A 16,336-nucleotide genomic window follows, 5' to 3' on the forward strand; every position below is an offset into this window, starting at 1 on the left:
GTAATTAGTGATAGAACAAGAAGGAATGGCTTCAAGCTGTAAGAGGGGAGGTTTAGACTGGACATGGCAAAAAAAAAAAATTCACAGAAAGAGTGGTCAGACACTGGAATAGGCTGCCCAGGGAGGTGGTTGAGTCACCATCCCTGGATGTGGTGTTGGTGGATATGGTTTAGGGGAGAACTTTGTAGTAGAGATGATGGTTGGCCTCAGTGATCCCAAGGGTCTTTTCCAACATGAATAGTTCTATGATTCTATGATAAGACAGTATGCAAAAGCTTAAAGCCTCTGTTGGGCCTCTTCTTCAGCTGACTACACTTGACATTTCGTGCTTGTACACTTGGATGAGCAAGGGCTGCACAAACCCTGGTGGCAGCAATCACCACTACTTCATCAGCAGAACCTGGGACATTCTGGGACCAGAGCAAAGGAGATGACTTCAGGTCAGCTGCATTTGCCAAGCAGCTGTGCAGACACATACATTCAAACAGGAAAACTTGCTGTATTTCTTTTTATTGTAATAGAAAAAAAAAACCCACAAATAAATCAAAACATCACTTTCTGCCTAAAGACATTATTAACATTTTTAAAATGGCACGGGGGAACCCCAGCAATACAAGACAGAATAGGAGGTGTGGGCAAAACGGTTCTGTTCCCCTTCAGGAGGTCAGTTTCCCTGCCCCTTTGTCGATCAGCTGGCTGCAGTTCATCACCTATATACACTTACACACAGCTCTCTGCCTAGTCTATATTCCTATGAGTAGGTATGGCTCATTGGAATGCTTGGGGCACAGTCCTGCAATTTGCATCTAACCATCTCTGGAGGAAATGGGTTTCCTAAGAGTCCTATACAGGGTACAGGGGTCTCCTTACCCTGTAAGACCAAGTAAACAGGAGTCCCTCCTACAGTTCTTTTGCCACGAAACACAGAGTAGGTCCTGAGCCCGGAAGACCCTCAGAAGACCCTTGGCTACTGCGAACAGCATGTGGCTGAGTGAAATTTTACCCAGTGACCTTAAAGTAGCAGCATTATCTCTGCAAAGAGGCTGCTCAGGAGGGGAAAAGACAAGAGTGCAAAATCCATGAAGACGTTCCTCTTCTTACCTGCCTCCTGAAACGATGTAAGAAGTTCTGAAGTAGGCAGCCAAGCAGAAACCAGGCTCAGGTCCTCTAAAGTGGACATACAGGGGATATCCTCATTGCAAGAGTGTGGGACAGAAACTGTGGCACCAGTGCTTCCACTACAGGCAGCTGTGCCTGAAAGCATAGTTTGCTGAAAGATAAGCAAGCAGAGCTATACTGCTTGCAGGTGCCAAACTAGCATACCTAGATGGGCTGCACGGCATCCACTCAAGTATACCTGTTCAAGTGAGCAAGCTCCAAAATCTCTAACATGCTATAGCATTTTGTGGCACAGTCATGTGTGTATTAAGATGAGAGACTGGTAACTCTTGACAGAATAGGCATGGGGAAAAGGGCTTAAAAGGGTACACATACTTCAAAGGAAAAGTAAGCTATGGCTTTAGCAGGAAACAAACACCAATCCATCCATCCATCCAGGAGCACCAAAGGGCATTAATAAATGATTTATTATAGCATGCTTTCTGCAAACAGGACATTTTGATGGTGAAAAATTGAAAGCTTTTGCATAAGCCCATCTGTACTAACAGCTACAGTTGTCTCCAGGTCCAGTCCCTCAAATTAAATGCTTAAGGAGAAGTTGATGGCACAAGCAGAGAATGACAAGGAAAAAAAAAATCTAGGCTGCAAGGGCCACTGCTGTGCACCAAGAACAGGTACACACAAAACTGCAAAATGGACTGACAGTATTCTGTTTCCACTTGTGTAGTAACTCCACACAGTGCAGGGCAACAGAGTATTTGTTGCACTTCTCCTCCGTTCCATCCCCTCAAAAATATGAGCCACTATAGTAGCCCCCCGGTACCAGCTCGCGACATCCACACTGTGTAAAAGTGTGATAAATTTATCAGATTGCATTCATCTGGAAGAAAGGGCCCATCAGAGAAAAGACATCTTCTTTAGGTATGCAGGTAGTTTCCAGTGCAGGAGGTCTGAGATGCAGGACTGAACTTGCAGCAACACTTTTCACAACAAAGCATTGGACAAAGGACTATACATTTGCATAGATGCTTTTCCAGCAGCATCTGGGATGTACAATCCATATTTATGGAGCATCAGCAATGTTTTGGAGTTTGTTCAAAGTCTGTCTTGTGTTCCTTCCTAAATTCAGGAAAATAGTGTATATACATGCATAAAAAGAAACCAGTGTGCCTATTCTTTCATTCCCCTAATCTTTTTGAACTGCAAATGACTGCAAAGCTGTAAGAATCTTAAACTAGAAGATGCAGTATTGATACGATCTAATGTCAATCTAAGGACAGGACTGCTTCTGCAGGTGTCCCAATAAATTCAATTGTTCCATAGAAAAGCTTAATTTCCTCATTTTCTTTCCATTTGGGGAGACCTCCCATCTATTTGTCTTAACACTGAAGCAAGAGCCCTGTGATGTGCTTGACTGCTTTGGAAAGGACAGCAGCATCCAAGCAAGCTGGAACTCCTACTGTGTCTGCAACTAGATATTGGAGGTGGAACTGGTCCACCTTACATTGTTGTGCAGTTGCCAAGCTATTCCTGCCTTACTGTACTGTAACTCTGGCTTGGTAAGAAAAAACAAACAGTTCTTATGTAAAAGGTACATAGTTAACAAGGTTCGTCTATCTGCTGATTAGCTTACATGCAAGAAAAGGAAACATACAACTTAATTTTACTTTCACCTGAAATTTGTTTCCACCACTTCTGCTCATGAGATTCTATTATTTCAGCCATTTCTTTCCCATAACTCTAACATTAGGAGGCTCTCATTAACCACGAGTTCCAGCCCCCCTCCCACACACAGCTAGTCACACTGAAAGTTTCAACTTTTGGGCGTGACACTGACACACAGTTCAGCTTGATCACTTTTCCCACACAGCTGTGCCACTGTAAATATTCTGACCAGATAAGTTCAGCTTTTCCCCTGAGCAAGTAACACAATGTCAACGAAATATGCAGAAGACTAATCCTGGGACACCTTCACTTCCTAGGTTACCAGCACTTCCTTTGTCTTCTGACTACAGACTTCAGCATGTACCCCCATAATATAGGCTGTGACAGGAGAAAGAGACAAAAGCCTGCCAGGGATGCCTAGGACATCCCCTTATTTATTCCAAATTGTGTAATGGGCTCTTGAATGCTCATGGAATGAATTCCCACTTACCAGCATGAGAGTTACTTAAAAAGTGTCAGCCTACTTACACAAGACAGCCTTTATAAATTAGTACAATACTATTAGAAATTATGGCAATCCTTTTGGTAGCATTGTCTTACATGCACCCTGATAAATCCTCTTCCCAGGAAATTTTAAAATTTGTCTTGTAACTTCTGTAGAGTTAATTCTGATGGGAAATTATAAAATAGAAATCTGGTAGATTCATGTTTAAAAAGGAAGAGGCCTGATGAGGCTGGGCACACTGGGTCACTCCTGTTAGCTCTGTCCATTATGTCTGCTGAAGGTGTTTCCTCCGGGTGGCTGGATCTGGATGGAGTCCAGGAGGGGCCTTAAAGCTTGTCCAAACGGTCTGAGAAGGTAAAGAAATAAACATCTCAAATAACTCACTTCATGGACAACTTTTGCCATTACTACTGAAGTGCACTCACTTCCTAGAGAGCAATCAAACCAACATTGTAGAAGCAAATTTCAAGAACAAACTTCCACTACAAACTAAAGCAAACTAATTTAACCCATTAGTGTTTACTGCTCAATAACTCAGAATCTTAAACATGATTTTATATAAGCTCATTCCGAGTCCTAACATGCCCAGACTGCTAATGAGGTGATACTGTGTCTGAAACTGGCTTTTAGCAATTCATTCTACTTAAGTGTGCGAGCAAAATCCCTGTTACGCAACTGCAGTGCTCCCTTAAGTACCTCATCAATATCGAAGACTGCTAGAAGAACAGCCTCTAGCTCCCTCAGAAGACAATGGTTCACCATTCAAATAATAATTTCTGTTGCAAGCTGTAGCACCTGGTTTATCTTTCAGTATGACTCACTCTGTTACAGACTTGATCTGATTTTGAGAGATCAGATGCAGTAAGAGCCCGGGGTAGAAGACATGTGCCTCCCAGATAATGCGATATACCCTTGTAATGAGAAATAAGACCTAATGATTGAGCTCAAAACAGCCCACTGGGATCCTAACTAGCTGACATTAAGAAAAAAACCAAAAAGGTTGAGCTGAACTACCAGACAGGAATTCATTTCCTCTTTTTCCTGTCTGCTTTTTCCATCCAGTCCTAGCTTAAAACTGTAAGGTTAATTTAAGAATTACACCTTCCCCTGCCTCCTCACAAGCAAAGCTGACACCTCCAATGCAATTACAGTGCTTTAAGTAACAGACGTGACCTTTAATAGTTACTGGTTTCCTAAGACAAAAAAAAAACTTGCACCATTTTCTGGAACTCTCTATGCTTGTCTAGTCACACACACACAAAAAACCATCACAAAATAACTAGTTTAAGTTGGAGGCAGAACAACAACCTTCTCTTGTCTTCTTAGCAATGCCAGTGCTAGTCACCACTTGTCATATGGTGTTATAAGTGTTGAAGTAAAGCAAACAGCATCCTCTCCCTAATCTTAATGCTGATTCTCAGTGCCAGCAGAAACTGGTACCTCTGGCTCTGTCAAATGTTGAAGCACTAGCATGAAGCTACACACTGCTGAGGGGAGCAGTATGCATACTTACGTGGCAAGAACTTCAGCTGGAAGGTCAGTGATGTAGGAAGGGATTTTTTTTCCTGTCAGGAACTGTGCCACTTCATTACTGAAGGTGTTGCAGTTATGTTCAAAGAGGTTGTAAGACTCTCCTCTGTGCCACAGGAAAGGAATTGAAGTATAAAAAGACAGACTCGGCAGTAAATCTAACAAGCAGAAAAACTCAGACCCCTAACGAGGAACGTCTCCTTACCTTAGCACTTTTTCCCCCACAAAGAATTCTAAGGCAAATAGATAAAATAAAGATATCAATTCACCCTCAAATTCAATCGAATCAGGGTGGAAAAATGACATCTCTCTGCATCACTGACTTTACACAATATTTTTGGAGGGTGAGGTCAGGTTCCTTCAATTAAAACCACAGAAAGAATAATGAGAAATCACTGGAATTACCGATATTGAAATATAGCCAGAACACTAAATGCTACTTTTTCCCATTCTTGTGAGAAGTAGACTAGACTCCTTAACAGTCAAGACCTTGCTTTTATTTATCTGAAAGTTGGCAGCTTTACTACTATGCTTAACATATGACTCATGTGGCAAAGCACTATTTACTGAAATACTTCATATATATTAATTTTCCCTGGTGATTCTCTCAAAAGCATTTCAGGCAGTAGTACATTATATTAAAAGAAAAAAAAGCCAAAACAACAAACAGTGTGAAAGACTTCCTGACAGTACACTCTCCCAGCCTAGCTCAAGGCTGGCACACCAGAGGGTTGCCTTGCTGGTAGCTCCTTGTGTATCGGTGCACCAGTTCCAGACTCATATTTGGAGAATACAAATACCACTCCAAGGAGACAAAGTTTTGTGAGCAGGATTGGTTTTGTAATACCTTTCTCCATGCTTCACCCCTTCCCCTAAAGGCTTTTTTTGTTACACAGCTTTTCTAGTACAAACTGCTACTTACCGAAACATGGATTCCCCCAAAGAGGAAAGATACTCCAGAAAAATTTCTTCTGTGACTTCAGTGTTCCCCAGGTCAACAACTGAGTCTGGGGGACCAAGAAGTGTCCCTCCCTGTGAAAATTAACAGCCAGAAGACAATGTTAAATGGACAGACTGAATTATTTTGGAGGACTCTACCGAATAAAGCTGCTGTGGCTTGTCTAGGCACAAAAGGAGGAACTTTTGGTATGCCTGTCAAGCAAAAAGCCCTACTGGCCTGCACTCAAGAGAACGAGAAGTAGCATGCAACTTATGTTTCAGCTTGTGTACTTGGCTCTTTGTGCTGAAAACTCTAAGCTGCAGCAAAATTCTGCTTTAGAAGAACAGGCCACCAGTTTTGCCTCTCCAAGAACAGAAAGGTCTGACAAGGTATAATTTCGTTTCTTAAAAAGTTGCTAAGTCTGCAGCTGTGGAAGGTGTCCTGTATAGACAAACTCTACCAGCAGAACTAAACCCCAACCTGTATTTAGGTGGGCTTATATCCACTGTCCATGCTCCCCTTTCCTCAGGTGCCTGGACTCACCATGGAGAGCAGCCACATTCGGCTGAAGTCAGAAGCCTCTTTCCACTCTTCTACAAGACAGTGACACAAGCAATTCTGATCAGGTAATCTATCACTAAATTGTCAGAAAAATAAGTTTAACTTACAGGTGCACAGCTGGAGATTCCTCCACTTCCATAGAAGAATTCATCCTTATGGACTATTATGGAAGTGTGCCTGCCACGGAGAACAGAAAACAGGTGAAACAAAGGAAATATTTAACCTAGCACATAAATCACTGACAAATTTGTGTGTTCACGGGCATCATGAAGTGAGTAACTGAAAGAAAAAGTCAATGTGTTTCTGTGAGTAGGAACAGGATCTGCTGGGACATGAGTGGATATGGAAGCAATGATTATCAAGCTTTCTGTAACTTTCCAAGCAGTTGGGAAAGAACAGGCTCAGCTGGGTGCCCAAGCATGAAGGAACATAGTAAGAGAGGGACTTCCACAGCAGCATGAAATCTCCAGCAGCCTCTTTCAGCTAAAGGGTTGAAGGTGAAGTCACAGAGATAGAGCAAGCCCTGCTATCACATTGACAGAAGTGCATATCTGATAGACACTGACTGAGAAGAAGGCCTGACAATCACTAGAGATAAGACCAGCAGGGAGAAAAAATGGACGGACAAGGTTTTTGTTTCTCTGCTTTCCTTATTAAAAAAAAAAAGTAAAAAGAAAAAAGAAAAAAAACAACTCTTGACAGGAATAATAGCAAATTAGGGGGTGTTTTGTAACTGAATGCAGCCACTGCTCTTACATGCCAGAAGGCCTGACTCTGTAATATCTTCTTCCCACCTACTCTTTTACTCTCAAGTTTAGTCATGTCTGCAATTAGGAGACAAAGTGCTTGGGACAAGGACAACATCCTACTCCCAAAAGTGTAAAAAGTGCACTAAAATGCAACGACTACTACCAGTACTTTTTTTTCATGGGGACCACTGAGCTTTGGTGATGTTTAATCAGCACCTGACTGTACATCATCCTACTGTGAATCTGTATTTAGTAACAAGAAGTGCCTTGGTCTCTCTTCATACCAAAGTGTTCTTAAGACCTGAAGCATATACAATCTCATATTGAAAATACCTTCTATACCACACAGTGTTTAACACACATTATGCAATTTAAATTTAGTCACTTACCAGATACCATCCAGCTGTTTCCCTGTATGCAAAGAAAAGAAGAGTTATTAGCAATGTATTTTCCAGATTTCAGCCTACTTTTTGTCAGTCACTGAGGAACCATGCTTATTATTTCACTATGACAGTCACACCAAAGATTTAATCCCAGAGCTTCTAAAGAAACAGAATTTCTTTCAAATGAACTGCTCCATCCACACTAGTGCTGTACTTTTTTCCTCCTGCGTGCACAGGTGGCAATGCCATCCTACCCTGTCAGTGCTTACTATCCTTTGGCTTCTGTCTACAGACCAAGTAAAGAAACCTCTTACTAGTATTAGTCAGGCTCAGAAGGGTTTCATTTTACTGATTTTATAATTCCAGGCAGTTACTCAGCATGGAGTATTCACACTTCTTGATCAGTAACTGATAAGAGATCCAAGTTGAACATATGATCTGTGGGCCATTATATCTAGATATTATCCTTTTTTAAACGCAGCCTCAAAGCTGTGGTATTATTTTAAAAAATGTCTTATTCAAACGCTTGGTCTTGGGTATTCATCCCCTCTTACTCCTCTGTCAGGGTTACTTTGGTCTGTGAGTGCCAGGAGTGAATGTGATGCTTCGAAGCAGCAGCAGTTCTTCACAAGTTCTTTCTCTTGAGCAAAACCAGCTTTCTCTTATCCGGGTAAAACAGAGGAACAAAACTGATGAGGATAATCCTTCAAGAATTCTGAGAAAAGTATGCTGTGTCCAAGTAAGGAGTAAGCAATCACTACCATATTTTTTCTGCTGAAGTCTGAAGCAAAACAGGCACAGAGACAGGTACCTGCTTCAGACCAGGGTCACAAAAAGGCAGAGGAAGGGAAAAGGCTGTTGTGACAATACAGACATCAGTCGAAGCAAGGACACACATTTCTGAAGTAGGTGGACTGATCTGTCACTGCCAGGGATCCCAGCCAGGCAGCAAGCATATTCACTGTCAACCCGTTGCACAGAAGCGTAGGCACAGAGTAGGACGGGGGCCAAGAGATAGTAGCAATGACGAGAGAAGCAGAGCACTGTGTAGCAACATCTCAGAAGCATTTGCTGCCTCATTAGTGTGTCCCACGCTGTTGGGCTCCTCAATCCTCCAGCCCTGGTTCCACACCTTCCCCTTGTGCTCCAGAGCTGGCAGCAACCAGCTACGCTGCAGGCCCATCAGCAACACACAAGGGAGGGTACAGTGCGCTGCCCTAACTTCAGCAGCTGGTCTGTGATGGCTCCAGTGTTTGGCTTTGCAGAGTTAGCATTCTGCACATCCCTTAATAAATTATTACACAACTGTTTCCACTAAATCACTGTTTTCCACTAGGAACTTGAACTTTATCCTTCAGGGCAGAGAAAAAAAAAACATTTCAAAGGCAGCACATACTACAATAGTATCTGTGCTTTTGTAACCTAAATGAAAAAAGGACACTTTAATATTTACTGCCACACACATTTCCAGCAAGCAGTGAAAGGCCTTCCACTAAGTTTCAACTTTGCACCTAGATTTTGTGTGCAGATGAAAAAGTTGTAGCAGATGCTGACAATGTCACAGGCACTGCCAGGAACCTGCTTGGGCAATTCCAACACCTACTTGAAGAGATTATCGCAGCAAAGGCTACCAGACACTGGCCTGCTCTAGCAAGACTGCAGCCAGTAGCTCAAGGGAGGTGACTTTTTCCCCCTATTCAACACCTGTGAGACTACATCTGGAGTGCCATGTCCACTTCTGGATGCCTGCAGTAGAAAAGACACTGACATAATGGGCTGGAGCACTTGCTGTATTGAAGAGCAGCTGAGAGAACTGGCCTGTTCAGCCTCAAGAAGAAAAGACCATGAGTTCTTACTGCTGTCTACTACTACTAAGAGGGTATGAAGAAAAGGGAGCCTTGTTCTATGCAGAGGTGCACAGTGAGAGGCAATGGGTGCTAGTGGGAAAATGGGAAATTCCCAACTCAGCAAGAGGAAGAAAAAAAGTTACCATGAAGGTGGTCAAATACTGGGGCAGGGGTCCAGAAAGCATGTGGGACCTCCATCTGAGTATCCATGAGATACTCAGAACTCATCTGCTCAGGACCCTGAAGAAGCTACTCTCACCAGATCTACATTCAGCAGGACCCTCCAGAGGTCCCTTTCCACCAACATGATTCTGACTGTATGAAGAAAACCCAAACCAAATTCAGGAAAGACATTTTGCATTAGACTGAAGTCTATGCCTAAGGGGCTCCTCTCTGGCTGCTACACACAAAATCTGTAGCCAACAAGAGGCAGCAACTGCCAGGGCAACAACAGAACAGGTCTTGGCAAGTGAAGCTGCCTGTCTTCACAAGGCAGGTCTGGCTGAAGCTGCTCAGCTAGGTCAGTTTGTGTCAAGCACTGGTTTGATGATCTTGAGAAAGCCAGTGACCTGCTATTTTTGCTTGGCTCATGTAAGACATTAACCAGGCTGGCATTGTGGAACACACATATCAGATCTGCAGTGCTGATGACAATTAGGCACCTGTGGTAGCTCTACAGCTTGCTGCAGATAAAATAAAATCCCTTTCAGCCACTTGTGGACCATGCTTGGTCACAGGCAATGCAAGCCTCTCCATGGCAACACCACTGGGGAATCACGTAACTAAGAAACCTGCCCTTACTGGACACATACCCATCACCCAGAGACATCCAGGACCAAGAACTTCTGGTGCGCTGCTGTAGTTTCCCACACTGCAGAGATGGCTGTTGTCATCTCAACTCCAAACCGACTGACAGGGGAATAAGTCAATGGCCACCAGCTTCTGAGGAACTTGGGCAGCTCCCTTTCCTGCTGCTCAGCAGGAATCTCAAAGGTTGTTTGTCTGTTGCATCATGTAAGAGGTTCTGTACAGACCTTAATGGACAACATCACCTTCCTCCTGAAGTTTTGCCTCCGGTGGTGATCCTCCTATATGACACTTCTTGCCCTTCTCTCAAACTCAGACATTGCACAGAACAGGTGACAGCTCACAACCACGGCCACTTCTGACAAGCTCATATAAAGCAACCAGGGTAGCCTGTGATAAGGAGTTACATCTTGCCTTCTGCTGGACATTGTCCATGATATACAAATTACGCTGCTGGCAGCCTCTGAAGGCTTGGTACACATACCAGCCTCAACAGTATCACCAAGGAAGGATGGGTACTGCTGTTTTCACAGCCAGCTGCCCAAGTGAGAGCATGAGCACAGTATTGCTAAGGCACAAGCTGTATCCAGGCCTTGCAAGTGGCACTTTCCAATAAAGTTGCTTCTAGCAGCACTGACAAGCTTAAAAAAAAATTGGAGGTCAAGCTTGCCAGGGAGCCTCCCCAGATAATCCTACAGCACAACAGAGCTTACATCCTGTAGTCAACTGAGTGGTCTAGAAGAAGGGATTGCAAATGCCATCTAGGATACTGGCAGATACCATCATGTCTCATGCCCTCCCACTCCTTGCCACAACACTCCAAACTCTCATGGCAGGCTGCCGTGTGGGGAGAACTATACGCTGGTACTGCCACCAAAACATTTGCTCCTACCCTGAGGCTGTCTATAACTACATAGAAAAGTCTGATTCCCCAGCAATCTGTTTGATCTGCAAAAATCATTACATTGCAGGCATTACCCTGCACTCAAGACCCACAGCAGAGCTAATCCAAATGATGCACACACGTAGCACGCAGAACAGTAATGTCCCAATGGGATCTACCGTTCCTCCAGGTGAAACCGGGAAACCGCAAGATGCCTAAGAGTTTAAATATTTCAAGGCTATTGAGCAGGAAAGAGTGTTGCAAACTCAGATATACACGCTTAATCAGAAACAATCAGTGCACATGGTCAACTTACCAGGTTATCAGGTGTCCCACAGTAATTGCCCGTGCGCAAGCTCAGCCTGAAGCAAATGTGGAGCAATTCAGCTTAATTTGATCTGCTCCCGTTACGTGCTAATGCAAGTCAAGCTCCCTGGTGTTTGTCACAGACCACAAACCTAGACCTGGAAGTTACTGTGTTGTATCTGTGACAGTTCAGGGAGATAGCTGGTCAAACTCTGGAAATCCAGTCACATACCTGATCTATACTTGTTACTGGTTGGGTTTTTGTTTGTTTGGGGTTCTTTGTTTTGATTTTTTTTTTTTTCTTGCTGAGGTGCTTATATAGATCTTTTCTGAAAATGTTCACTGGAACTCAGGAGTGGATGCCAATTCAGAATAGAGCTGTGTGTGTAAGCATCTCAAAGATTCACATTGTTTGAATGAGGCAGAGTATCATCTGGCAAGCAAACAAGTTGTTTTTCTTTGTGTTTGTTTTTTTTTATTTGCTGTTATGTATCTTTACAATGTTCATAGCTCTAATACTTTCATGGTGCTTACATGAGACAAACCTATGAGAAAAATAAATCTGAATAAATTAAACAATTCCAGGACTCGCAGCTTACTCACTGGAATGTAGAGAATAACATAGTTAGGTTTGTTTGTTGTACAACTGACTCATGAGAGTGTCATTGATAGGATACAAGGGCATTTTGAAGGAAGAAAGCAAGCCCACATAATTTTAGAATATAATAAAACAGGATTACTTCCAAACTTGCATTTATCTGGAAGGCCAAGCAAAAGGGAGATTAGATGCTCACCAATCCATTTTACTGGCACAATTAATTTTGTCACTCTTGAGGGCCACACAATATAGTTTATTCCTGTGCATTTAAAATATAAAATGAAACTGGCATTTGTATATTAATCAAAATGATTAGGCTGAAGGGCAAAAACGTTCTGAGACATGAAGGAATTATACAAGGAGACTGGCACTAAGTTTAGCCCTTTCAGAGCTTAGGTCATCCACCCCTCAGCACAACACCACCTGCTCCCAAGCTGTAAAGAAATAATAGGAAACTTGGTATATTTAACAACATATTTCTGCTCTGCAATGGATATGCAAAAGCCCTAGAAGATCCTAAAAGACCCCCAAAATGTTGTGAACTGGTCTCCCGTGGAACAGAAAGCAATATAATTTGGTCAACTAGCATGAGTATTTCTAGCAGTGCATTGCTTTGAATATTGTTGCCATTTCCTTAGGCCAATCTATTAAGATTCCTGCCCTTGTTGAACTGAAAATTATGCTAATTAGTAAAGCACTTTCTCCCATGTGCTACCCAGGGTGCTCAACTGAAGCAACAAACTAAGGGAAAGGGAGGAGTCTACATCAGTTCCCTTCTGCTTGAGGTGCCTAGAGAGACAAAGAAGTAGGCTAGATTGGGGGAGGGTAAGGCAATGAAAATTAATGCAATCCCTAGCAAATGCTCTGGAGCAAAGCTGATGGAATCTCATGCTGGAGCAACTCACAACTCCTTAGAATGGGTGGAGCAGAGACAGAGTAATGCACTGGGGCTGGGAAAAGGGGAACAAAGCAGAAGGTACAGCCTTTTAGCAGTTACCTTTTACTGTGATTCCTTCTGGGCTGCAAAGTCCCTACAGCTGAAGGCACCACTTAAAAATTTCATTCAACACATACTCCCAGTCAACTCTCCAAGAATTTATACTGCATTAACCAAAGCTGCTGTGGTAAATTAAGCTCCTGCCCATTGTGAGTCACATGAGCATTAACCTCAGCTATGGAACACAAGAACTTTGACAGCTGCAAGACATTTTCCTTTAAGCCCATGATGCAATAGGGTTTTAATCTTCCTGAAAGATTTTTCTGCCTTTGGACTACAACATCAAGATTAGCACTGCAAGCTGAACTATTCTGTTTTCCTCTCTACCCTCCACAGAATCAGGTGGATTATGTTTTCTGTCTTGAAAACAGAAACCTCACTGCATCCAGGTTAACATTTATTATTAGTTCATGTAGTTGGACAGACTAATGCAGTCTCACAGACTGACAATGGAGGAGAGAGGGGGACCAGTACCAGTTGCATGTAGAGCAACAGCACACAAAAAAACCAAACATGCCACTTCAGTTGCCTTTGATACCAGAACTACAATATTTGGTCCTTTATATTTTAGAACAGAAATATCCACTGAAAAAAATTACAGAAAACTCACATAAAGAAAGAACAACAAAATTGGTCTGGGTAGAAAAAAAGAGTCAACTTCTTAGGAAAAGTGAAGATGTGCTCAAGGGGCAGGACTGTCACTCTAAAGCCTGCTCTGAACAGTGCTGTATATAGCTCTGCCTTCCAGCTTCATAATTAATTGACAATGGAAAGACTGAAAAATTAGGAAAAAACTAAGCAGTGAGAGCTGATCCTTGAATGCTGCACTGACATAAGCCATAATACTTCTGGATCCTATTAGCACAACTAAAGACACCGTATGGTGATGGTCTTGCAGTGATCAGCCCCACGAGGAGGGACTCATCCCCCTCTGGCAAGGGGATCTGAGCATGCTAGGAATTGATTTTAGTACAATCAATTACCACATCTGTTTCTTCTCTCTAAAACACATGTATTTCAGTATAGGTGATGTTACAAAACTATCACTCAAAGCAAAAACATTGTTTCAACCAAACTTGGCATCATCTATGGAAAGCATACAAAAAAGAGATGACAGAGGTTTAGCACCAAAGAATCTAAGAAATCCTTTCCTCTTCCATTTCTATGACTCCCTGATGATGTACAGTTTATGAGTATCACCGACAAAATATGTGGAAAAATAGCTATTGACCATCTTGAAGTTGATGTACAGAGAAGTAGCAACAGTTCTTGCTGTTCTTCGAGGGGAAAAAAAAAAAAAGTGTGTCAACGAGGCAAGAACAGTATTGTCTCCATCACTTTGCCCTTGGGATGGTTTCTAAAATAATCTGGAGGTATGAGAGAGCTGAGAAGATACTTAACTTGAAGGAAAAAAGGCACAAGCAATTATTTGTTTTACAGACAACCCAGTCACTGGGTCCACATGACTCCAAAGGTCCTGCAGTCTGCATTGTCACTGTGACCACGCAGGCCTAGTTGGCCCTGTTCCACAAACACGCCTGAACTCAGACAGCTGCTGGGCAGTCCTGGCGAGCAACGCTTCCCACACTGCCAGGAGACATGTTCAGAGGTTTTAGTTTTCCTTTTCATTACTCAGATTCCTAGAAATTTAGGAATAAACTATATGTCAAGCACAACGTTTTTAAGTTGTTGTTTAGCATAGCATAAAAAGCACCACAAATTAGGTCATGCGCTAAGCGTTTTTATGTGGAAATTCAGAAAGCTATGAGATCCAAAGATTGACTTTGTGGGTAAGAAGAGAGCTAAAAAGCCTTTGCTTAATCTCTGTGAAGACAGGCATGGAGATACATACAGTGACAACCTATTTCTGTACAAGTCTTTGCATGGAGCAGCTCTTTGAAAACAAGACTGGTTAAAATCTGCTCAAGTCAAACATGGGTAACCATGCACACATGTAATCTGTGATGAAATCATGATAAAACATGGCTGTTATGAACTAATAGGTAAAAAGTTACTACCCTGAGGGCTACAACAGAAGCAACTCTGACCACACAAAAAAATGTAAGGTTACCCAGTACGGTAAACACGTGTCTCTGAAAGTTGTTGTTGCTAACAGAGAACATCACATATGATCTCTATAATATCTTCTCAACTTTGCAAGCCTATTGTTGACATGTATGAGGTCTCGAGCTAAGAATTATTTGGACTTTCATTTTAAGCTTGCAGGAAAGCACAGAACCTCCAGGCAGGCCAGATGAGTGAAGTGAATGCCAACAAACTGTAAAACAAGATGACACAGAGCCATCTGTGCCGACACTCAGGCTGTTGAGAAGTCTCATCTCACTTAAACTGCTGGTGTGACACGGGCCCGAGTCTACAGGCAACAGGCATAAAAAGCCACTCTCATGTTTCTACTTCACATTTCCAAAACTTCAAGCAAAACCTGTTTCCTTCTTGTCCCCAGCCCAAGGTTCAGCTGGAAACACACGTATTTCTTGGTAAGACACACGACAAACTTTTACAAACGGTCTGGGAGGAGAAGGTGGTGAATTGTGCTTCACGAGCCGTGCAAGGCCAAGCCAAGTCCACCCTCAGCACAACATGGAGCCCTTCGAACTCAATAACCTTGCAAACATCAGCAGGCTTTCCTCCAGCTCAGCCTTCCTGCCAAGGTGCCGCAGCAGCTGGAACGTCAGGGTTTTCCCCTCGCTCCAGGCGCTAAGCAATACTTCATCATTAGCCTTCAGCAAATGAGGCCAAGGAAGCAGCAAAGCACGGCTGGGCGGAGAGGCCGGACCCCGCGCACCCGGCGCTGCCGTCCCGCCGGCCACGGAGACGGGGATGCCGGCGCCAAACCCCACCTCGCCCCGCGGCGCCGGCCCCACGCCAGGCCCGCAGGCTGCCGGACACTGCCGCCCTGGGGTGCCCGTGGCCGCCCGCTTCCCGGGCGGGCCGCTCCCTCGGGACGGTCGTAACGGGCCGGGGGAGCCGCCCCGGGGGTGGCGGGGGGGATGGGGACCCCGCTGGCCGCGGGCCGGACCGCGCCGGACGGTGCGGGAGCAGAAGCCCCCGAGGGGAGGGGCAGCCGGGGCGGGGCCGGTGCCCCCGCCGGTGTCCCCGCCGCGCTCTTACCCAGCATGAGGGGGCTGAGGCGCCGGGCCATGCCCTTGGACAGGTCGTACACGTAGAGCTTCACGGGGTGCAGGGCCAGCGGCTCCTCCATGGGGCTGCGGGCGCGGCTGCCGGGCGGCCCCCGGAGCCGCGGCAGGCACCGGCCGGGCGCCGGGAAGCGGAGGAGCAGGGGAAAGGGCAGCCCGGCTCCCGCGGCACTGCCCGCGGAGGGACCGGCAGAACGGAAGGGCGACGCTGCCGCTGCGCATGCGCGGCCGCCGGGACCGGCCCGACGGCGCCGTTATGCAGCGCGGCTGCTCCGGCCTGGGGCGGGG

The 16,336-nt window shown here is 44.3% G+C and overlaps 1 protein-coding gene across 1 annotated transcript; it reads right to left on the minus strand.

Annotated features, from left to right (window-relative positions):
- Positions 1–494: 494 nt before the first annotated feature.
- Positions 495–16,309, minus strand: DESI1 (desumoylating isopeptidase 1). The gene is made up of 6 exons (XM_051617991.1): positions 16,023–16,309; positions 7,459–7,480; positions 6,428–6,497; positions 5,742–5,851; positions 4,803–4,925; positions 495–3,635 (listed from the first exon to the last, which is right to left on the minus strand). The coding sequence occupies exons 1-6, from the start codon at positions 16,111–16,113 to the stop codon at positions 3,542–3,544; spliced, it is 510 nt and encodes a 169-aa protein (XP_051473951.1). The 5' UTR covers positions 16,114–16,309; the 3' UTR covers positions 495–3,541.
- Between the last annotated feature and the right edge of the window lie 27 nt (positions 16,310–16,336).

This window comes from Apus apus, chromosome 1 (assembly GCF_020740795.1).
Source record: "Apus apus isolate bApuApu2 chromosome 1, bApuApu2.pri.cur, whole genome shotgun sequence".
In the NCBI taxonomy this organism is placed as follows: Eukaryota; Metazoa; Chordata; class Aves; order Apodiformes; family Apodidae; genus Apus; species Apus apus.

Bases quoted from the DNA above. Each gene is read 5' to 3' on its own strand.
- DESI1 (XM_051617991.1), bottom strand. From the start codon at position 16,113: ATGGAGGAGCCGCTGGCCCTGCACCCCGTGAAGCTCTACGTGTACGAC. The intron at 6,498-7,458 runs GTAAGTGACTAA...TCTCCGTGGCAG, and splicing joins AAACAGCTGGATGGTATCTG to GCACACTTCCATAATAGTCC. The intron at 4,926-5,741 runs GTAAGTAGCAGT...CCTGTGGCACAG, and splicing joins TTGGGGGAATCCATGTTTCG to AGGAGAGTCTTACAACCTCT.